Here is a 23,512-nt window from a genome sequence, read left to right as displayed (position 1 = left end):
TTTTGCACATGCTGAGCCTTCACCTCTGTCTTGTTCTTTTTTGCTGAAATTTAGTGGTAAATCTACCTTGACCACATGCTGGAAACAGGCCTGCATTCTCTTTCAAGCTGGAGAGAGGACACCACTGCAGTGGGACCACAACAGATAGTGGGGTGGGGTGAGTCGGGAAGGTTATTAGGGGAGGTAATGGAGAAACAGAGCAGAGACGACCTGAACAGTAGCTGGAAGGGACAGATTAGCCAATCTGCAGGTCATTTACAGCAAGGAAATAGCCATATAGGGGTGTCCTTTGTGGGGTGCAATTGGGGCATTTGCCCTGAGAGATCTCAGCCCATGCTGTCAGACTCCTATGCAGACTTGGCATTCTTGCTGCTGACAGCAGGCATGGGCATCTCCATGCTGGGCACAGGGCCATGCGCATTACTAGATGACTTCCTGCACTGACTGGTCCAGTGCTATTTTGCCTGCACCACTTGTGACCAGTGTTCCCTGTAACAAGGTTCCCCAGATGTTGTTGACTACAACTCCCAGCATCCCCAGCTGCAGTGGCCTTTGGCTGGTGATTATGGGAGTTATAGTCCACAACAGCCGGGAAACCAGGAAGCCGGGGAGGAGGAAGAAATGGCAGCAGCTCAGGAAGGGACAAGATGGGCTGTGACACTGACAGTGAGCAGTGTCAGTGCCCGACAGCCCGCATTGCCACTCCCAACAGCTGTTCCTGTGCACAGGAATGGCCCAGAGCAAAAGCTACTAGGCTCCGAGCAGGCTACAGTGGAGGCAAAGGAAGCAGATTGGCCCTGGCTTTGCCACTAGTGTCAGAAAGAGAGTGTGACCAGCATCAGAGGGTCCCATGCGCACTCTCATCTGCCCCACATGCACTACGAAATAGCCCTGTAGCCACACATGACTTTTGGGGTCTTCTATGTTGCTTTAGGCTCCAGGTTTTCAGAATGGGATTTGTGGCGTTGTCATTTTTTGATGTCACAAATAGTGCTCTCTGGCAAGGCCAGAAGATGGGGCCATTTGTTTGTTTGTTTTCATATTTCTATACTGCCTGATATAAGCATCTCTAGGCGGCGTACAAATTAAAAAGAACACAACAAATATTAAAACAGTATAAACCAGTTAAAATTCACAAAACTAATAAAACAAGATCACAGATAAAAACACATTAAGTTTAAAAATCTTCAGTTAAAAGCCTGGAAAAACAGGTACGTCTTCAAGGTCTTCCTGGAAAAAAACAGAACCATGACAAAACATGGTTGGTCACACAGCAGAGTCAGGCAGGGCTGGGAAGGAATTTCACAGCACTGGGATGGGAATCTGGAGAATTAGGGGCAAATTTAATTTAAGGTGAATTATACAACAACAACAAATGTTTATATACCGCTTTTCAACAAAAGGTTCCAAAGCGGTTTACACAGATAAATAATAAATAAATGAGATGGATCCCTGTCCCCAAAGCGCTCACAATCTAACAAGAAACATAAGAGAGACAACAGCAACAGTCACTAGAAGTACTGTGCTGGGGGTGGATAGGGCCAGTTACTCTCCCCCTGCTAAATAAAGAGAATCACCACGTTAAAAAGGTGCCTCTTTGCCCAGTTAGCAGGGGTACTAACATCAATTATAGTTGATGGATTGCAGGATCTGGAGTTTCCAGTGTTTTTTGGGCTGAAATATAGGTTACCTAATACACCACAGGCTCTTGCAGATGGTGATATATTCCAACTTCAGTGCAAATTATGATGATAACTAAAATGAGAAATACACATGACCCACAAAGACATCATGTCTTACTCTTAGTGCCATCTGCTGGCGATCTACAGCAATCCATGATTAAATGTGGAGTTCTCCAGACAGCGGGCTTTACCACGGGTTTTCTCGAGAGACTTTACTGCAAACTCAAAGTTATCCCAAAAACCCGACACAAGGAGTAGATTTGTTTTTTACCCTGGATATAAATCAAGCTACACTCTAATGCGCAATGAAAAACCTGAATCGTGTGTGAAGTACTCCCCAATAGCTCACAAGGATTTCTGGGTAAATCTGCCCTCCATTCCAGAGGAGATATGAGCTAAAGGGCTTTAAAAGCCCTGTGTGAAAAACTTCAATGCCTTTTCAAATAAAACTCTTTATTCTGTTGGAGGGGAGACCCATTTTTTTCACAGATTTTTGCAGATTGCCAGGAGCATTTCCAGACAGGGCTTTCCTCTCAGAATGGATGGTGTACGTTCGCACATTGGCCAGATTCACACTGAAGTCTGTGTGAGATACATATTGGAGAGCATTTCACACACCATTCGGGTTTTTTCATTACGCATTTGAGCAGAGCCCAACTTATGTCAGGGTTAAAGAAAGCCACTTTTTGCATTGAGTTTGTTGTTGATGCAGCAAATTGGAACTCACAGTAAAGCCTCGCAGCAGACCTGCAGTAAAGCCTGCTGTCTGGAAATGCTCCAGTAGATAATACTAAGAATATCTGAATATTTAGACCAGATCTTGGTACCAAAATTTAGGAGATTTTTTACCCTCGCGCAATTGAATGTTCTCCCTTCGGCAGGACTTGATGGTAACTTCCTTATGATCAGCGCTGTTGACCCTGCGGCTCAGGGGATATAGAGTCTATCACCCATGTTATTCTTTATTGCCAGTTTTATAAGGACGCTCGCACCAAATTTATTGCTCCTATTTTAACCATTTATCCTGGTCACACAGACCAATTATATTTTGAAATTATGCTGACCAAGTTTAAACCTGTAATTTCAGATAATGTGGCAAAGTTCTGTTTTGTGGCGTCGAAGCTCTGTAAAGACAGTAATTTGAACAGTTTGTGATTTTGTAAACTTTGAAATTTCTTGAATTTTCTTATTAATGCTATTAATTGTTATTGTTTGTTTATCTGGTCTGTGACCGCAATAAATCTTCTTCTTCTTCTTCTTCTTCTTCTTCTTCTTCTTCTTCTTCTTCTTCTTCTTCTTCTTCTTCTTCTTCTTCTAAGAATATAACACAATGTCCTTGTATGTAGCTTAGATTTCACATTTTATTTTTTTGTTGTAATTTACGCTGAAGCTTGAATATATCATTGTGGGGCAACGCCCTGTCATGTTACTGGTAGGACTGATAAACTTAGTGATGAGAGCAACTGTGATTGTTCCTGAGACTGAGAACTCAGCCACTGTTTTATTTGCGATAATAGTGAAGCCAGAGAGGGTATCAAGGATCATATTTTCAGACTGAGAAGCAGCAATAATAATACTGTAGGTTTCTGCCTCTCATTGGAAAATTCAGCATGGCTTTATGCTTTGAAACGTTCTGAAAAATGTTACTGCATACAGACTGATAACATAATCTTTCTCAGAAGGAAGTAGATAAGAGTAGCACTCATTTCCTTTGGACTTGGAGGAGAGAGGCTTCAGACTGAGGAAGCGCTTAAAATCGTACACTTGATAATAAAACTCAAAAGTTTTATAGAATCTGTTTGTTACTTTACAACAGGGCTTCTCAAGCTTGGGTCCCCAGACATTATTGAACTACAACTCCCATCATCCCCAGCCACAATGGCACTGGGGCACTATTAAGCAATCCCAAGAAATCTTTTCCAGGTAATTATCACACCGTTCAGTCTATCCCTGTCAGTTGACATCTGTGCAAAGTGGGAGCTGGTGGAGTCCCTGGTTTTCATACAGAACTTTTGTTCAATCCTTTCCATCTCCAGGTATGGCTAGGAAAGACCATGTCTGAAACCCTGGAGAGCTGGTGCTGAACGAGATTATTATTATTATTATTTACATTTATATCCTGCTCTTCCTCCAAGGAGCCCAGAGTGGTGTACTACATACTTAAGTTTCTCCTCACAACAACCATGTGAAGTAGGTTCGGCTGAGAGAGAAGTGACTGGCCCAGAGTCACCTAGCAAGTCTCATGGCTGAATGGGGATTTGAACTCAGGTCTCCCCGGTCCTAGTCCAGCACTCTAACCACTACACCATGCTGATCCACGATGGATTGATAGTATAAGGCAGAGCTCCATATACATCTTTTTTACAGAGCCCCTGGTGGCGCAGTGGTAAAACTGCTGCCCTGTAACCAGAAGGTTACAAGTTCAATCCTGACCAGGGGCTCAAGGTTGACTCAGCCTTCCATCCTTCCGAGGTCGGTAAAATGAGTACCCAGAATGTTGGGGGCAATGTGCTAAAAATCATTGTAAACTGCTTAGAGAGCTCCGGCTATAGAGCGGTATATAAATGTAAGTGCTATTGCTATTGCTATCTCTGTATGCCTTAACACTTCTGGTATATTACAGGGAAGAATACGAATATTTATATACCACTTTTCAACCAAAGTTCCCAAAGCAGTTTACATACAGAAATTAATTAATTAATTAAATGGCTGCCTGTTCCCAAAGGGCTCACAGTCTAAAAGAGCCAGCGTGGTGTAGTAGTTAGAGTGCTGGACTAGGACCGGTGAGACCAGAGTTCAAATCCCCATTCAGCCATGAAACTAGCTGGGTGACTCTGGGCCAGTCACTTCTCTCTCAGCCTAACCTACTTCACAGGGTTGTTGTGAAAGAGAAACTCAAGTATGTAGTACACCGCTCTGGGCTCCATACATAAGACACCAACAACAGCCGCTGGAGGGATGCTGTGCTGGGGTTGGATAGGGCCGGTTGCTCTCCCCCTGATAAAGAGAATCACCACTTTTAAAAGGTACCTCCTTGCTCATTTAGCAGGGGTTAGAAGACATTGTTTTTAAAAATCTGCAGTTAGTGCAGATTTTTAAAAATGCATATTTAAAATGAGCCTCTGCAGAATTATTAAAAAAACCAAAAAACAAAAAAGTTCCCTCATGCTCATAATTATTTGAATTATCAGACGACCTTTTGTGATTCTAGAAATCTGTCAACAGCTCTGGGCAGACAACGATGTTACTGCAAGACAGCCATGTTATCTGTGGGCAAACGCAATCTCATTTTAGCAATCTATGGGCAAGTGTGTCTCCGGCTTAGTGACACCAAGTGAGGGCACTATGAACAGGAAATGGCTTCAAACCAGGAAGCGGAGTCAGGTGGCGTGAGGATCTCTCGCACACATGACTGCCGCTTCAGGAGGAAGCTTTTTGTCTCTGTTGCTTTTCGTTTTGCAGAGGGGAGCAGTGACGTTCTGGACTGTTTCTTAAAGAGCAGGTGTGTGGGTGAGTGAGTGAGTGAGTGAGTGACTCATCCATCCATCCATCCATCCATCTGTTCAATGGATGTGGTTATGTACTTGGTAGAGGTACCTTCCCCATCCTTCCTGACTCCTGTTTATTGTAGGTAGCCCCCGGTAACCCCACTCCTTCTTACCATGGAGTCCTCTGAGGGCGGATGGCCGCGCCTCCCATCTGATTCCGAAGGTAAGTCTCTGCTCCCGACTCCAGTTCTCGGCCTGAATGTCTCCTTATCTTCCCTGACTCTGCCACTCTCCCCTTCTAAAAACCAGGAGAATATGAAGATGCATCCACAATGGGGCCCGAGACCACAGAGGATTACAGCAACTGGAGGAACAATATGGGCTTCTGGTGAGGTCCCTTTTTGCTTTGTTTCCAGGGTTATTTCAGGCTTGCACAAAAGCAAATACTCCCGCTGCCCTTGAATGTACTTCTGCTTGTGTTCTTCCTCATAAAACTGACACTTGATTTTTCTCTTGTCCCTTTGTTTGTGTTCTAGTCACTCTCAGATATGTTGCCCCCAAACCAGTCATTGCCAGTATACCTAATTTGTACAGCCTCTTGCATACTTCTTGCCTGGATGCTGTAGAATTTCAGAAAGTGGCCTAGCCACCATTGGACTCGGTTGAGGGTGGGTGGACAAACGTCACTAGGCTGCTGATGCCCAGGGTCCACCCAGGGCACCCCCTCAGATCCCTCCAGAGCAGGGGCCAGTATCAGGGCATGCCCCTTGCTGCCCCTCTCCCAACTGGCAAGTGCTTTGTTTGCCAGCTGGGTGCTTCCTTTCTCTCTCCCTTTCTCTGAGCGAGAGAGAGAAAGGAAGTACCTAGTCAACAAAGGAACCACTTGCCCACTCTGATGGGCAGCCTGGCCTTGCTCTGATGCCAGCTGTGCTTCCTGGGTTTCCGTGCTTTTGACCCTGGTGCAAGTGGGGGTGGCTGACACTGGAAAACGGAAGTGTCGCCCGTCATCCTTTCTCAGAGGCAGGCGGTGGCGGTGGCAGGGCCATGAGGTGGTGGCAGCAGGGGGTGGTGGGAGCACCGATAACTTGCCTATGCCCCTGAATTCAGTTCTGGATTCTGTCCTTGGCTCCCCTGTCTTGCTTGCCTGAGATGCCCCTACCACACTAACCAGCCTGCCTTGCCCTCACAGGATGCTAGGACTCTGCAACAACTTTGCGTACGTGGTAATGCTGAGTGCTGCCCATGACATCCTCAGCCATGAGAAGGTGCCGCCACGCAATAAGACAGGACCGGTGGGTGTGCAAAGGAGAATAATGTTTGCATCTTTGTGTATGTCAGGGCAAAAACACTGATCAATTAAGCGTCAAGGATTCTTTCAGTTGGCAATATATTCCAAAGTGTGCAAATGTTGAAAAATAAAAATAAATGTTGAAACCCACATTACTTTCAAGGTGTTGTAATAGTCTTAGCGCCATCTGCTGGCAATCTGCAACAGTCTGTGAATAAGCTCCACCCACCCACCCCAAGTTAAAGTAAAAGGAGTTTGACAAACAAGGTTGATACTGTAGATAGACCGGGGGGGGGGGGGAGGGGAGAGATTTTATTCACACAATATTGGAATGGTATGCTCCAGGATTGTGTATATCCTCAGTTTATTTTCAACGGTATTAAGAGTTTTCTGTGATATTTGTTAAGTCACAATATGTATTTGACGATAGAAGTTACATACTTTTTCTATGTTTATAATAATTTAAAAAGAATAAAAAGGGAGTTTGAAAAGACATAGTTGTTTTGCAGATTCCTGCAGATTGCCAGCAGATGTCGCTAAGAATACCATGCAACAGCCATGTACTTCATGGGGATTTCCCTTTTTACTTTTCGTCGTAATTTGTGCTCAGGTAGGAATATATCACTGTCTGGAAAAGCACCTGGAAAATAATGAATAACAGCAGTGATATTACTGCAAGAGAGGCATGTTGAATATGAGAATGGAAGAACGCTTTGAAAGATTCAAGAAGTCTGCAAAAGAATGCATTGCTCATGAATGTGAAATGTGTTAACACTATCTGTGGGGTGTGTCTACCGTGGCATTCAGGGGCGTAACGAGGCTGGAGTGGGCCCAGAGACAACATTTTAAAATGGGCCCCTCGCTGATACACACACACTCACTTCACATTTGACTTGCCATTGGGGGCCCACTCGAGGCGTGGGGGCCCCCAGGCAGCTGCCTCCCCTTGCCTAATGGTAGTTACGCCCCTGGTGGCATTTCACAAGGGAAAGGTTATGTAGCTGTGCTTGCTTGATTTGTGACTATGCAATGAGGAAGGAAAGGGCACGTTTGTGCATACAAAAGGTGGCCAAGGGTACTGCAGATGTTAGGGACGTGCTAAGGCTGATTAGAATCTGGCAGCCTCCTGACCCCAGCTTAATTCACGTGGTGAGGAGTGTGATGGGGCCACTGCGACACTGCCAGGATTGCCAAGAAGGGCTTGAAAGACTGGAAGTGTTGTGATCAGATAGCGTTCACTGGGGCCACTGCCCAGACACAACAGAGCATTGCATCCAGCCTCAAAAGCAACAGCTCAGTAAATCAGTTCTGAGATCACTGATCTCAGAAATGTGCAGGAGTGCTTGAATACTATGTGTGGGACAGAGCAAAACATACACACTACATAAATAGCATATGAGCCTTGCTGGATCAAGCCAAGGCCTGAAATCTAGTCCAGCGCCCTGTTTCCCACAATGGCCAACCAGATACCTCTGGAAAGCTCACAAGCAGGAGATAAAGGCATGCCCTTAATGGAGCCGGGGAATGGGGAGACAAATGCCCTGGGGAGTTGTCCCCCTTACCCCTCCCCAGTTTCCTCTTGACCTCCCCAGCCAGTGAGTGCTTTGCTCGCCAGCTGGATGCTTCCTTTCCCTCCCTCGAAAGCACTTTGCCAGCTGGAGAGGGCGAGAGCTGTGCATTCATGCCCACTGTTGGCCACGCCCCCTGTGTCGGCATGGTGACACATGGGGAAGGGGTGTGGCCAGCATCAGGTAGCACACTCAGCAATGGCGGCCTCAGCAGCCTGTCCTGGGGCTGCTAGCAACCTTGCTTCGCCCCCGATGCCCCCTCTTCTGCTGTTGTCCCCTTGCGCGTAGAAACCCAAAGCCTACTATCTGAACCTAGAAGTCACATATAGTCAGACTCATCAAGACTAGTAGCTGTCAATAGACTCTATGATTTTTTATTTCTTTACCGAATTAGAGTAAAGAGGGCATCAGCCTGCTCTTGGGTGAATAGTGGATACAGACACTGGCAGAGAAGATAATGGTAGTGCATAGTGCAGGGCTGCACAGCCTTGGCTCTCCTGCAGATGTTGGCCTCCAACTCCCATAAGCCCTGAGTATCGGTTACTGTGGCTGGGAATTAGGGGAGCTGTCTCAGCATATTACAGATTTTTTATCAACCAGTCTTCTTTTGAGGGCATTTTAGAGTCTTTCCATTTCTGTGGTTGCATACACTGAAAATGTTAAATTTCTTCTGGAAAACTCTCCTTGAGTTATTCCCAGCAGGAAGGATTCTGGCCTCTTAGGAAATGTCATTTTAAAAATTTTCTTCAACTCATTGTATATCATATCCCCAGAAGATGGCAAAGCTTACAGCACTTATAAGGGATGAAAATTTGGAATGATTCAAAGAAGACTGGGAACCATTTTTACTTTACTTAAAGAACTATTTTTCTAATATGGACTTTTCAGCAGGGTTTGAAATATAGTAATAACAGCAGGTTGGGTTGGGTAAAATCAAGTAGTAATGTGGAATATCTATGTTTTGAATTATTGTAGCAATGGTTTATATGTATAGTTAGCGTGAACTGCGCAGATAGGTAAACGGGAAGTCGATATTTACTTAATTAAATAAATGAATGTAATTTGAATGTAAAGCTATTGTAAAAGCCAATAAAAATTTAAAATGGGGGGGGAGGAAATTATGGGAGCTGTAGTCCAAAAACAGCTGGAGGGCCAAAGTTGTGCAGCCCTGGCACAGTGCCTCCCCAAATGACAGTGGCAGTGCCCATTCATTGTGGGTCCTGCAAATCTGCCTGGACTCGCCGTATATGACCAACCACGCCAGGCACGGAGAGTTGGAATGATTCTAAGCTATCTCTCTGAATACCTAGTTTGGTCTCCCAAGGCCCGAACGGGTGAGGCCAATGGAATGTGAAATAGAACAAGTGGTTCTTTCACACATGGGGGAACCGAGAATGAGACCTTCAGAAGTGTGGGAGACCTTCAGGAGGGGACAGTGGGAGTTATTCTCTTCTCCTGTGTAACCATGTATCTCCTGCGTATTGATTTCCCCCTCAGACTCCCATCATTCCTCTAGAGGACAATACCTCTCGCTATGACTGCAATACCATCTCTACAGGGGTAAGTGAGTAGGAAGGAGCAGGGGCAGAGCTATAATAGGGTGCACGCATCCCAAGAACCCGTGTTGCCCTGCCTCCAGGGCCACCTCGCTCACTCGTTCTCCTCCCCGCGACATGGTGCCTTGTGCTGGCTAGCAGCGGGGATACCAGTCTGGCTGCGTCCCTCTGCCCTGCAAATGGAGGGCACTCCCCAGATCCACCAAACCAACTGTTCCCCAGCCACAGTCTCTGCTGCACGGGGCATGCCATGCTTTAGTGGCAGGCTGCAACACACAGGGGGAGGCCGCCCAGCGGCACGCTGCACACCACAGCTGGGGGTGGAGGCCAAGGCCGCTGCCACTGCCACACCACCACTGGGAGTGGTTGGGAGTGGGCTGTCTCTGTGAGGGGTAGGCTGCCTGTGAGAATACAGGCCGCCTATGCCCTCCTGACCGCACCGGAGGGAGGCAGAAGTGGGGAAGTTAGGAGTTTTTCTTATTATTATCTTCCATATCTATCTATCTATCTATCTATCTCTTAGGCATACCCGTCACTAATCCTTTGTGTGGCAGCTCTCGCCAGAGTTCAAGCAGCTGCTGGATAGCGATGGGGATGGGTGGGAAGGAAGAAAATAGTGGTGGCAGCCAGCCAGCAGGGAAACAAAATGGCGGTGAAGGGTGGCTGGCTGGCGGGCAAGCGGGGGAAGAGGGCCGGCGGGTGGGGGAAGATGGCAGGCAGGTGGGGGAAGAGGGTGGGCAGGCAGGTGGGTGGGGGAAGAAGGCGGTGGCGGCAGGCAGGAGGGGGAAGTAGTGGCTGGCGGGCGGGTGGGGGAAGCCCTATGGAGGGGAAATGGCGGTGGAGGTGGGCAGTGGGGGAAGCAGAGACAGAAGAAGACGGTGGTGGGGGACGGCTACGGTCGCCAACTAGAGGCGCAGATGCTCTGCACAGCGGTTCAGCTAGTTTTATTTATTGCATCTATGCCCTAACTTTCTTCCATGCTGGAACTTAAAGCCGTCTATATGGGATTCCCAGGTAGTCTCCCATTCTTCCCACACTCGCGTTTCTCACAGATGGGCACCTTGTTGGCAGATCTCTGGCCAGGACACCCAAACAGTTCTAGGGAATTGCTTTTTGAAACTGAAGGAGTTACTCAGGTGCTTGGGGCAAACCCTTTTTGCAGCTGAAGAAGATACAGGGAGTGAGCCATCAGTATGGGCCCCAATTACTTCCATCCTATCAAGAAGCATGCATAACCAGATTAGTGAGATGTCACTGCAAAGTACCCCTGAGGGCAGACAGAGTCAGGGGCCAGGACTCTTCAAAAGAAAGACCTTTTATTAGAGCAGGGGTTCCCAACCAATAGTACTCCAGATGTTGCTGAACTAGATCATTCCTAGCCACAATTTATGGGAACCCCTATAAGAGCAAACAGGTGCTGAATATTAGCTGCTAGACAAGACTCAACAGTGAGAATCCGAAGGCGGTTTCAGTGAGGAGAAGGGGGAAGGGAGGAGTGGCTAAAGTCAAGCTACTTGCAAGGAAAGCAAAAGTGGAGTTTGAGAGGGACGGAGAGAAGAGAGCATTTTATACTTCCCTGGTTTTGCTGAGAAGAGATAATGAACTTCAGAGGGGAAGGGTGGATCTCAGACTGGAGATTCAGCTTCTGTGACACAGTGAGGCCTTCATTGGGCCGGATTGGCCTCCTAGGCTTCTGGTCTGGCACCTAATCCAAGGGGATCCAATAGTATCTGAGGTGCTTGGCAAGCACCTATTCAAAGATTTTAAGTGGGGTTTGGGCACAGCGGGGCCACCAGTGGCATTTTGGGATGCAAAGATCAGGAGCACTCCCCTTGGAAGCCTTGAGCAAGAAGAGAGACTGAGCAGCCCATGTATCTACTAGTTTGCTCTCTAAAGATGCAGCATCAGGATCCCAAGCACAATTATTGGGGTTAAAAGGGGGAGGGGGAGGCAGGGGAAGCTTCTAAACAGATGAAACATTGTGGGAGCTGAATAGGTGAGACTGTGCTAATCTGGTAAGTGCCCAAAGCAGCCGGGCCTTTGGGTCTGCCAGATTCAGTCAGTGGCAAGGGGTTATTCTGATTGCATTGGGGTGGGGTGGGCCTGTTCAGCTACCTATTGTCCTTGGACAAGGGTGGTCAACTTGAGATTCTCCAGCTGTTGGACTACTATTCCCATCATCCCATCATGGTAGGAGTGGTAGTCCAAGTCCAACAATAGCTGGAGAGTTTTAGGTTGACCTACCCTGTCCTAGGACCATTGCTTGCCTGGCTAGCAACTCTGTTCATTAACAATTTGAGAGTACTGGGTGCTGTTCCCCCTGCTCCTAGGCGAGTGACTTCAAGGCCCAAACTTCTGTCCAAAATGGATGCTTAAATCCAAGATGGCAGGCAGAGGCTGCATTGTTAAGACCATCCATGGATTAGCCAGACTCAGACCTTCCTAGCTTCAGTAGGCTGTTGCAGCATCTGCCTTTTGACCCCTGCTGAGAATAACTTCTAAGTCTCAATAGTTAGACTTAGACTACTGCTGAGACTCATTATTGCTGAGATTAACTACTGCTGTCTCTTTGGCGCCCCCTATAGGCCGTGCTTTTGGCTGACATTCTGCCCACCCTTTTCATCAAACTCAGTGCACCTTTTTGTATCCACTGGCTACCATACGGGTGAGTTGGTGCAGTTAATGTGAGGCATTGTGTGGGTAGAAATCATACTCTCAGGAAAGAAGAGGATAGGCCATAATATAAGGAGTGTGCCTCTGGAAGTTCTGGGAATGCAGGAGGTGGGGAGCTCACCACTGACAGTTTCTGTGAGGAGGGAGAGAAAATTAGTTGCCAGAACAGTTGCCCTTGTGTGTGGCCTATGAACAGGGCTAGTTAAGGGGGTTGTCATGGCTAGTTTTTATCCCATCTCATTGCCCATCTTACCTTTTCCTCCCCCTCAACTCATAGTTTGCGGGTTGGCATCTGTGTCGTCACGGCCTGGGGCAGTTTCGTGCTGGTGGCCTTATCAACAAGCCCAGCCCAAAGCATTATGGGTAAGAGCCAACTTCATCGATTATTGTGGGGGAACAGGTGGTGCTTGAATTATAGGAGACCCAAAGAGGGCCCAGCCCCCTTCGCTACTGTTTTTTAGAAAGCTACAAGGGGTGGGGGCATGATTTACTACTACTACAGTGATGACCAATATTTATATGCCACTTTCCCAACAAAACTTCTCAAAGCAGTTTACATAAAAAATAAAAAATAAGATGGTTCCCTGTCCCACAAGCTACAATAGGAGGAAGTTGGGGTGAGACTGCAAGGGTTTACTTTTCCTTCCATAATTCCACCTGGGAAAAGATACATGATCTTTCACCTTAGAAGCTCACATGATCCAGATGAGCTCCCATAAAGTTCAATCACAGATTTGTGCAGTGCGTGCTCCCAGTTTCCGTGCATGTGAATCCAGAAATGTTTTGCAATGTTGGGTCGGCACTGTGCCCAGCCATCATTTAACCAAGATTGGCTTCTGTAATTCAGGTACATGATCCCAGTTAAGTCAGGCTGGCACAGTGCTGACCTGACATTGCCAAAAATAACTGAAAATTGGGAGTGCGCACACCGTGAGAATCTGGGATATAATGTTAGCGGAAATTGTTTAGATCAGCCCTCTTTCTATTCTCCATAGCAACAATTACATGCCCTCAGCCTTCAACAGACTCCTAGCAATCCCTCTCACCCAGTAAGTTAGTTAGCGGGTAGAGTTTTCACAGGGCACCTACGTTGCTTTAATAATTTCCCAGAAAGAAAGAATTCTGGTGGGTGTCATTTCTCCCACCTTAAGTAGTTATGGAGAGAGAAGCACACCCACTAAAATTCTCTCTTCCACTTTCCTGACTCAGATGGAATAGAGTAACTTAAGTACAGGTTGTGCTTGGATGAGAGGATCTTTGTCCTTTTTTCTCATTCCTACAGGTGTTGTATTGGCCAGTATTTCATCTGGCCTGGGAGAAATTACATACCTTGCGCTTACATCCTTCTTTAAAAGGTAATAAAAGGGTAGAGTGGCTGTAAGACTGCAGATCAAAAATGGAATTGGGTGGTGGGGTTAATGTTTGTTTTTCCGTATATTTTGCCCTGCTTTTCATCATAGGCAAACCAAAGCAGCTTATAGTTGAAGGAAAAAATACAATAAAATAACCAAGACAAAATGACACAGCAGGTGTAGCTGTCTGCTCAGTTAATGGGTCAGCTTTGTTGCTTTAGACAGCATTGCAAACCCTTGTTCGTATTAAAGGGAGACAAAGAAACCCTCTTTCTGATTCACTAGGAATCATTGAGATAAAGGGTTTTAAAGGATCAAGATAAACCTAACATTTTACAGAGCAGTGAAGCCAATATGAAAGCATCTTCACTGTGCTCTACAAATACACCTTTCTCTGTCCCAGAATGAGCTCTGAAAAAAGAGGTCCTGCAACCTTCTAGCATAGTCCATTTAAAACAGGGGGGGAAGCTAGCTGTAGAGAGTGCCTATTGGCTAGTGCCTGTGTTGTCACCAATATGCACAGGCACACACCCCAATCTTCTCCAAAACATCTTTGCAAATGTTTTTACATATTTTGGATTTTTTTTTTTTTGTAGGGGATGTGGGAAAGAAGGTGAAAGATTGGCATATAAACACATTAATGTGTGTGCCACTTAAAAAGAATTTTCAAAGATCAGATTCAACTGATCTGAGAAACAAGAGGAGGGGCAAGATGGGCCACAGTGAAACAGATCCACGGTTGACTTGCTGAATGTACACTGCAGTGAGAGTTGTGAAGCCAGACTTGCACAACATCAGTCACATACATTTGTGAAGGATTTGCTTATAAGGTAATTACGGTAAGATAAAGAGTGCCAAGAAGGAAACAGCGACTATGGCTCCTATTCTTCTTTTTTCCCCCCCAACTAGTGCCGTGGTGTCTGCCTGGGCCTCAGGAACAGGTGCAGCCGGCCTGATTGGAGCAATTTCCTACCTTGGGCTGACAGAGGCTGGATTGAGCCCTCAGCTCAGCCTCCTCACTATGACGGTTATTCCTCTCGTCATGCAGGCCAGGTGAGCTCAGTTCGTAGGGCCTGGAGGCTGCTAAGAGGGAAATTTGGTTGTCAAGGAGATGGGCCATACCCAACTCTAATAAGGCAGCTACTAGAGGCAACAGCTTGAAAGGAAGAGCTGTTGAACCAGCAAAGGTTATGAAGGAACCATGAACCCACCCACCACCACCACCCCGTTTTCTGGAGCTCAGGCTGGCCCTGATCCCAAACAGGTAGCTGGTCTCCCTTACACCTGAGTAGGCCCATTGGGAGGGAGGCCCTGAGTAGCCAGGAAAGCACTTCACCTCTGGTGTTGGCATCTTGCTCCTGGGGGGGCAATGGAGGGGGTTCTAAGACCAGGACAAGACCCTTGCTGGGGGGCAGCAAGTCCTCGGGGCTCCTCTGAGGGGGTGACTGCAGGAAGGGCAACAAGCTGTGTCTACTCAGGGACTGTTGGATGTAGAAGCCTTTGTTGGGGCTGGGGATATTAACGGGGGCATGTTCCTCTTCTGAGGGAGTCTCCTCCAGGTTGGAGTCTTGAGTGGGTCCCAACCAAGAAAAGATGGGAGGTTGCTTGGGTAACATAAATGACCAGGGACTGGGTGGCCAGAGAGGCTGCTTACATGGGGAATAGATAAGTTGTTCTAGTAAGAACTAATCTGCCTACTTTCCTTTCACTATCCCCACAACTGGACTAAATCTGGTTCAGATCAGTTAGGCAGATTACAAGTTAGCCCACTCTGCGTTTGAGGTGTCCCTAAAACTGTACCAAATTTGGACCAAATCGGTTCTCACTTGCACCTCAAACGTATGCATGACCGCCATCTTGAATCAGGGAGGATGACAAACTATGCCCTTGAGCTAATTTGGTCCAAATTGGTTCCCCCTTGCACCTTAAATGTTCATGTGTCTACCATCTTGAATTGGGGTGGATGATATCATTACAAACCATGCCGTTGAGGTGTCCCTGTGTGTCACTCACTACAACTGTACCAGATTGGGTTCAAATTGGTTAGGCAATCCACAAGTTAGCCCTCAAACGTTCACATCAACCATCTTGAATTGGGGTGGATGACATCACGCCATTGAGGTGTCCCTATGTGTCACTGCAGCTGTAACCTATTTAGTTCATATTGGTCCAGGCATTGCAAAGTTGTTGTGTGGACACACACACACACAATGCTGGATGATCTCATAAGCCTACTGGAAAGTAGGCTAAAAGTGACTTACACACAAGGCAAAGCAGCCATTTTGAATGCATGTCCATGTAGTCATGAATGAATAAGGAATAACTATATTTCATTTATTTGCATGGTCCTCATCCCCCAAACCCATTTATTTTATTTTCAGAACAAATCTATTAGGCAGGCTGAGAGAGACTAGCCCAAGGTTACGCAGGTGGCTTTGTGGATTTGAAACCCAGGACTTCGCAGTCCTAGTCTAATATTCTAATCACAACACTGCGCTAGCTCTCTGCTCTTTATCATGCCCTTCTCCCTTCTCACAATTGCCAGCACACATAATTTACATCACACATAAGGATGAACAGAAAAGCCGGAAAAACTTAGATCCCTTTACCACCCTGATTGAATGCATATAGGGGATTTTGTTACAAACTTCCATCAGTTTGTAGCAGACAGTGGAATCCTCTACAGCAGGGTTTCTTAACCTTGGGCCCCCAGATGTTGTTGGACTACAACTCCCAGAATCCCCAGACATGGCCTTTGTGGCTGGGGATTCTGGGAGTTGTAGTCCAACAACATCTGGGGCCCCAGGGTTAAGAAACCCTGCTCTATAGCAACTAAATTCTGAGTGTTGCTCAGGAGGGGCCATCTCCCAATTAAGAGTGGGAATACAGGAAGCTGCCTTATATCAAGTCAGACCTTTAATCCATGTAGCTCTGTACTGTCTTCTGGCAGCAGCCCTCCAAGGTTTCAGGCAGGAGTCTCTCCCAGCCCTACCTGGAGATACCTGAATGCAAGCAGATGCTGTACCACTGAGCTACAGCTATAGCCCTATCCCGTAAGGCAGGCCTGCTCAACTTAGGCCCCCCAGCTGTTTTTGAACTACAACTCCCACAATTCCCAGCCACAGTGGCCAATAGCCAGGGATTATGGGAATTGTAGGCCAACATTTGCAGGAGGGCCGAAGTTGAGCAGCCCTGCCATAAGGGAATATCTTGCAGAGCTCACATGTAGTCACCCATTCAAGTGTAAACCAAGGCACCCTGCTTAAAAAACGTTCATGTCTGCTACCACAGGACCAACTCAAGACCCAGTTCATGCTTGCTACCACAAGACCAGCTTTTCTCCCCAAAGAACTACCACAATGGAATTCCTGGGTATCTGGAGGGGGAATCAAGCAGGTGGTGGGGTTTGCCTCCACCCCCAGATTGAGCCCATATTAACATTGTATACATGCTGTTGTGTTTTGATTTCTGTTTACACACTTTGCATGTGTATATCTTGCCCCCCCCCACCCTGGAAAACGTCCTGCAGAGGCTCATGTTCACAGCGTACCTGGCTTCCTTGATCATCTCCTTTCCTTTCCTTTTCCTTAGCTATTGCTTCCTATTGGCTCCACCCCCACAGGCTCCACGCTGCGGATGGGGTACTCCCTCACGAAGGGGGGCTTCCTCACTAAGACGTCCAAGTATGGGTACCCCTTCCTCAACTCACCAGCCACTCTTAGAGAGTGCAACCACAAACAGTAAGTGATACCTAGGTGGATGGGGCCATCTTGCTACACCATATGCCATTTTCCCACAATGCACCTTGTTTACCCCAAGACTAATCTAAAAAGCAAGAGTGCTGCATCTTTATCCATGATGCACTTTGCTCCTATCAAGGATGGGAGAAAGTTACCCACAGATAATGCTGCCATTCTTTTAGAGAATTTCTATTGTACCTCTCTGCATACAAAATATTTACAATTGTTATCACATGGTTGCAGGGCTGGACTGGGGGCACTGAGAGGGTGGTGGAACGTATGTGGGGAGGGCGCCGGGTTTTGAGCAGATTGGGTACTTAAGGGTGGGAGTATTCATTGATGTCGAGTGCAGTGGGGCGCAGGGGCACCCTGCGGGTGGGGCACACCGGGAATATGCCCAGTTGCCCTGTAGGCCAGTCTGAGCCTGAATGCTTGATTAATTGTGCCTCATTTCAACCAACTCCCTCCATCTCTAGAATCCCAAAACAATAAGCTCAGCGTGTCAGAAAAGGCACATGTGGTCAAGGTAAGAATTGTGTTTCTAAAGTGTGTGTGTGTGTGTGTGTGTGTGTGTGTGTGTGTGTGTAGTTAATTTATTTGCATAGGTTGAAAACATACAAGATATTTTGGTGTGTGTGTGCGCATTTAAAGGGGTCCATTGTGCAGAGCGCATCAGGACCCGGTGTAGGTGAGTTGAGGAAGACACATAATGAACTTCGGTCTGAGGCTTGTCTGGATGTGGGGGATTGTTTGGGACATGGAGGGAGGGAGAGGGTCTGCCCTGGTTGCATCTGAATGGGAAAATTGATGTGTGAGCACTGCAAGATATTCCCCTCAGGGGATGAAGCCGCTCTGGGAAGAGCAGAAGGTTCCAAGTTCCCTCCCTGGCTTCTCCAAGATAGGGCTGAGAGAGATTCCTGCCTGCAACCTTGGAGAAGCCGCTGCCAGTCTGTGAAGACAATACTGAGCTAGATAGACCAATGGTCTGACTCAGTATATGGCAGTTTCCTATGTTCCTAACCCCTCATAATCCCCAGCCACAATGGTTGAAAGACCTGAGGACCCAAGGCTGAGAACCCTTGCTTTAAAGGTTAAAACCAGTACCTCTTGTTCAAGACATTATGTTGCTGAGTGGGCATAAAGAGGATTGTTGTGAAGGTTGTATTGCTTGTTCTCAGCCTGCTTTGTTCTTTTGTGCAAACTTGTGACCCCCCATGTGACACACTAACACACCTTCCTCTCCTGCAGAGTCTCTTAAAATACCTCATCCCTTTAGCTGCGGTATATTTTGCAGAATATTTCATCAACCAGGGATTGGTGAGTGATGAGGGCTGGGAATGGGTGGAGACCTCTCTATTTGGGGCGGGGCTAACTCGTCTAATCCCTGCCTTGTTAACCCTTTCTCTCTCTGTGTTCTCCTTCCCAGTTTGAGCTCCTGTACTTCAAAAAAGCAGAGATGACTCATTCTCAGCAATATCGCTGGTGAGTGGGGATGGGGAGGTGATGAAAGATAAGATTCTAGCTGACTGAGAGATGGTAGGCTAGAACCAAAAAGGGTTGGAAGCCAAGACTCCTGTGTTTCTCCACCTTCTTCAGGTACCAAATGCTGTACCAGGCTGGAGTTTTTATCTCTCGTTCCTCTGCCAGATGCATACGGATTCGGCACATATGGGTCCTGGCGGTGCTTCAGGTAAAAGAGTCCCCTCTACAACGCATGTCCACATGAACGATTCCTTTCTGCCCTGTAGAGACACCTACTTGGCCTATGAAGTCTGTCCTCTTTTCCAGGTGGTCACAGACTTCCTCTCTCCATGTGACCCTTGTTAGTAAACACATGAAGCTGCCTTACAGGGGTGTAACTAGGTTGGAGTGGGCCCTGAGACAAGATTCTTAAATGTCCCCCCCCCGAAATTTTTTTAATGACTTCAAAAGGAAGATTGGGGTAGGCACTGGGTGGGGGAGAGCCTCTGAGGGCCCCCCCCAAGGGTGGACTCGCGGAGACAAACAAGAAGGAAATAGCGGGCGGCACCAGAACAAGGAGGAGAAATTTTTTTACACATGACTTCAAAAGGAAGATCGGGTGGGGGAGAGCCTATGAGGGGCCCCCCCAAGGCGGGGGGCCCCCGAGACAATGGCCTCCCCCTGCCTAATTGTAGTTACGCCCCTGCTGCCTTATATTGCGTATTAGACCATTAGTCCATCTAGCTCAATATTGTCTACTCTGACTAAGGTTCTCTAAGGTCTTGGAGTGAGATTTTCCCCAGCCCTGCTATCTGAGAGTCTTTGGACTGGAGAAGCTGGCGGCTGAATTTGAGACTCTTATGAGTGCAAAATGGGTGCTCTACCACTGAGCCCTGGACCCTCCTCAGTTATGCCTCCTGATGTGATGCTAGAGATTCCAAATAGCAAATTATACCCAGAGCAGGCGCGGCTCGTGAACTCTCCTCTGGGGGGGTGGCGGGTGGCTTCTTTAAGGTAAACGGAGCCGTTGGCGGGGGCTCACCTCCACGGGAGCCAGGTGAGTGGCAGAGGCGATTCCCCGCCGCGGGGGCTGCTGGGTGGCATGGAGCACCGGCTCAGTTTACCTTAAAGAAGCTGCCCGCCGCCCCCCCCCCCCGGAGGCGCGTCCACGAGCTGCGCCTGACCCAGAGGAAGGACATCTGGTTTCTGTTGTTGTTGTTAATATTGTGGCCATTCGTGTCTATGGTGCTTTGAATAGTGTCTGTACATTTATTGTACTGTTTTTGTCAGCTGATCAGAAGGGGTTGGAGGAAACCCGAGCCTGCACCTCTGCTTTTAGCAGCATCTTGAGCTGCAGAAAGCAGCAGGTCACGGAAGTATTGCCTGGAAATGCCTGGAAATCATGCTGCTGTTAAAAAGGTACAGGAGCAAAGGCTTATTAAAAAGCTGGCAGTCCTGAATCTCTATGTTGTATTTCTTGAGATGTCCCATCCTTGTGCCACGTTAGTCTTAATCTCATTTTCTATTTTACTTCTCTCCTCCACCCCTCCCAGTTTAAGGATCATTCCAGGCAGCAAAAGGATGCAGGATGTGAGAAACGTTCATGCAAATTCTAAGCATAAGTTTACTCACCTCTACACGCTCCCCTAGATTTCCGTTCTAGTTCCCAGCACTATCTTACAATCTGGTGATGCTGTTTTCAGAAGCAGAGCAGGATCCTTGCACACTTTTTGCAGCGCCACCTGCTGGCCAGCTCTTGCTCTCTGAGAAGAACCATCCATTTTCTCCATTAGCCAGAGAAGTAGTGATCGGTTATTCTCGGAAAGCAAGAGCTGGCCAGCAGGTGGCACTGCAAAAATCGGGTGAGGACCCTGCTCTGCATCTGAACACAGCATCACCAAATCGTGAGATCATGCTGGAAAGTAGGATGGAAGCCTGTGGGGCTGTGTGGAGGGGGAGTAAGTCTGTGCTTAGAAAGTGTTTGAAAGCTTCTCGCATCCCACATCTCCTTGGTGTCTGGAAGGACCCTAATTCTCCTTCTACTGCGGAACAGTACAATCAGCTTCCCATCCAAATGCCATTGCCTTGTTACACTAACTTTCTTCCTCTTTCATACTAGTGCTTGAACATGGTGTTCCTCCTGTTTGCTGTATACTACATGTTTTTGCCCAGCATCTATTTGGCTTTTGCTCTGATACTTTATGAGGGATTGCTGGGTGGAGCTGGTTACGTGAACACCTTCCACACTGTCAGAGAAGAGGTGAGCTTGTAGGGAGAAACAAGGGGAATACTGCAATGGGACAAATATCAATGAAACACATGGCGGGTGGGCTTCAGTTAAATGTGTGGGTGAACACATTTGGGTTGTCAGCCCTCCAGGTGTGGTCTAGAGTCTCCAGGGACCAGCATCAATTGTCAGGTAATTATTAAAGCAGGGGTTCCCAACCTCTGTTGGGACTCAGTACTCCAGACATTGTTGAACTACAACTCCCATCATCCCGAGCCACAATAAATTGTAGCTCAGAATGATGGGAGTTGTAGTTCAGCAACATCTAGAGTCCCACAGGTTGGGAACTTCTGTATTAAATGAATCTTGAAGGTTGTAATGGCTTAATATTGTGAAAAATGTTGCAACAAAATGTTGGGGTGTGTGTGTGTGGAATCCCTGGGTTTCCCAACCCTTTGGTCAGAGTTGGCAGCCGTAGGAAGTAGAAAAGGGCATCTCAGTGCTTGAGAAAAAGAATTCAACGCCAATGCCAGGATTTTGAGAGCCCCTCAGCAAAGAAACTGTCAGCTCCCTTCATTAGTGATGTGGGGAAACACTCCCACCCCTGGCTGGGGTGGAGGGCAAGACTGGGAGGGTGGCAATGTCAAGAGTCTCACATTTTGCACAAGGTGCCTAGGAAGTTCAAAGAAGGGCTGCTGGTGATTAGAAGCTGAGCCTCCATGTTCAGAGGCAGTGCAGTATACCCTCTTAATACTAGATGCTGAGGATAGACAAGAGATGGATGTTGCTCTCATGCCCTGCTTTGGAGTCTCCCCAAGACATGGTGGAAACAGAACTGGTGTTTGTTTAAAATGTTTATATCCTGCTGCTCCAGCACGCTGCTGCTTGGGGCAGCTTACAGTAAGCCAGAGAACAGTGTTTACGACAGATCAAGAAGTGACAAGACACATTTAAAAATACAACAATAAAACAAAATGAAATGCATGTTCTTGCTACAAATGGCAACAAGATAAAACAGCAAAGATAAAATGAGATAAAACACCAGTCCAGACTAAAACTGATTAAAACTAGAAACTGTATTATATTCAGTTTATAAAAGCTTCTTTAAAAGGAAATATTTTAAAGTTCTTTTTAAAATTCAATTCAAAGATCCTATCATTCACTGCAATCTGAGTGTGTGTGTGTGTGTGTGTGTTTGAGATAACAAGACCATGGGTAGAGTCTCGTGCCATTTTGAGATTTCAAGAGAGGTCAAGAGGCCACATCCAATATCCTAGCAGGACATTACTGTTTAATGTACTGGTGTAGGGACGAGGATTTCGGGGCAATATTCCATCATTGCCACCGCCACCATCCACCCATCTGCCTTCTCTTTGCTGGTCCAGTCTGTGCTGCCTTGCAGTCTAGTGACATCACCGCACAGGTGCAAACTGGCTTTACTAGACTGCATTGCTGTCGGGTCAAGGGAGGCACGCTGTTAAGGGACACCATGGGTGGGTGACCTGATGGCTAAGGGGGCCTTGAAGGCAGGCAGGCTTCATGTGGAGGTGGGAGGGGGCAGCAGCACAGCTTGGCAACAGAGACCAGGCACCCCCAGGGGAGATACGGGGGGTGGTGGTTTGAAGGTGGGAAGGGAAGCCTCCAGTGGCCCTCAGAAGTTACAGGGGCACTGGTGGTCCAGGGACATTCCTCCCAACCCGTTTGCTCCATTATAGCTACATGCCTGGTTTAATGCGCCCTCTCTCTCCATCTCTCCCCACAGAGTCCACCCGAACACAGAGAATTTGCCATGGGAGTTGCTTGTATTGCGGACACATTGGGCGTATCACTTTCAGGCGCAGTGGCCATGCCCGTCCACAACTATTTCTGTCGCCTGCCCTAAGGCCTGCTTCCCAGCAGGGCCAATGTATGCCTCGGTGTGCTGTATCTCGGCTCCTGAGTGATATAGTGCACAGTACTGAGGAGGAAAAGAAACTGGAACTATAGCAAATGTCCTCCTCTGGCTGTGAAAAGAGGAAAGGGCTACATGAGACTGAGGGTTCTTCCCTTCACAGAGGCTCGGTCTTCAGTGTTTATGTTTATGTCCATTTTGATTTTAAATTAAGTGAGCATGGGTGGAACTTGTTTCATGTTTCACAGGGCTCAGGGAGGGTCAATCATAGTGCACAGATGTGCGGTTGAAAGGGAAATCATGTGCAGTACTTGGGAGGAGGGAACATTTGATGGTTGCACATGCATGCCACAGTCAGCACATCCCTATATTGGGAGGGAGAGGAGGCAAAGGGATATTTAGTACAACATAACATAACTGGAAGGCATTGCAAAAAGGGGTATGTGCGCAGATCATGAGTCCATTTAGAGCTACATGTAAATATAAGAGGGAAGACTTTTAGAATGCCACAGAGTGCCACTGTGATCAGTTTCTATCTCAATGCACAATCAATAAACCAATATTTGGAAAGATGATACTCTCATTA

General features: G+C 47.2%; 1 protein-coding gene across 5 annotated transcripts in view; it reads left to right on the top strand.

The window, feature by feature from the left end:
- Positions 1–23,512, top strand: part of CLN3 (CLN3 lysosomal/endosomal transmembrane protein, battenin) — a 24,541-nt gene extending 1,029 nt beyond the window's left edge. Inside the window, exons 3-18 of one of the 5 annotated variants that reach the window (XM_053263675.1) lie at positions 3,499–3,605; positions 5,314–5,393; positions 5,480–5,558; positions 6,360–6,462; positions 9,524–9,586; positions 12,168–12,247; positions 12,533–12,618; positions 13,538–13,610; positions 14,517–14,660; positions 17,199–17,347; positions 17,824–17,873; positions 18,596–18,664; positions 18,774–18,829; positions 18,944–19,037; positions 20,928–21,068; positions 22,798–23,512. In XM_053263675.1, coding sequence (XP_053119650.1) covers positions 5,345–5,393; positions 5,480–5,558; positions 6,360–6,462; positions 9,524–9,586; positions 12,168–12,247; positions 12,533–12,618; positions 13,538–13,610; positions 14,517–14,660; positions 17,199–17,347; positions 17,824–17,873; positions 18,596–18,664; positions 18,774–18,829; positions 18,944–19,037; positions 20,928–21,068; positions 22,798–22,917 — 1,356 coding nt within the window. In that variant the 5' untranslated portion in view covers positions 3,499–3,605; positions 5,314–5,344 and the 3' untranslated portion in view covers positions 22,918–23,512. Of the gene's footprint in view, positions 1–3,498; positions 3,606–5,033; positions 5,193–5,313; positions 5,394–5,479; positions 5,559–6,359; positions 6,463–6,990; positions 7,069–9,523; positions 9,587–12,167; positions 12,248–12,532; positions 12,619–13,537; positions 13,611–14,516; positions 14,661–17,198; positions 17,348–17,823; positions 17,874–18,595; positions 18,665–18,773; positions 18,830–18,943; positions 19,038–20,927; positions 21,069–22,797 lie in introns of those variants that run through there. The other 4 variants (XM_053263673.1, XM_053263674.1, XM_053263676.1 and 1 more) reach the window with 4 other exon arrangements.

This window comes from Hemicordylus capensis, chromosome 6 (genome assembly GCF_027244095.1).
Source record: "Hemicordylus capensis ecotype Gifberg chromosome 6, rHemCap1.1.pri, whole genome shotgun sequence".
NCBI classification, from domain to species: Eukaryota; Metazoa; Chordata; class Lepidosauria; order Squamata; family Cordylidae; genus Hemicordylus; species Hemicordylus capensis.
This window is presented reverse-complemented; position numbering and strand designations above follow the sequence as displayed.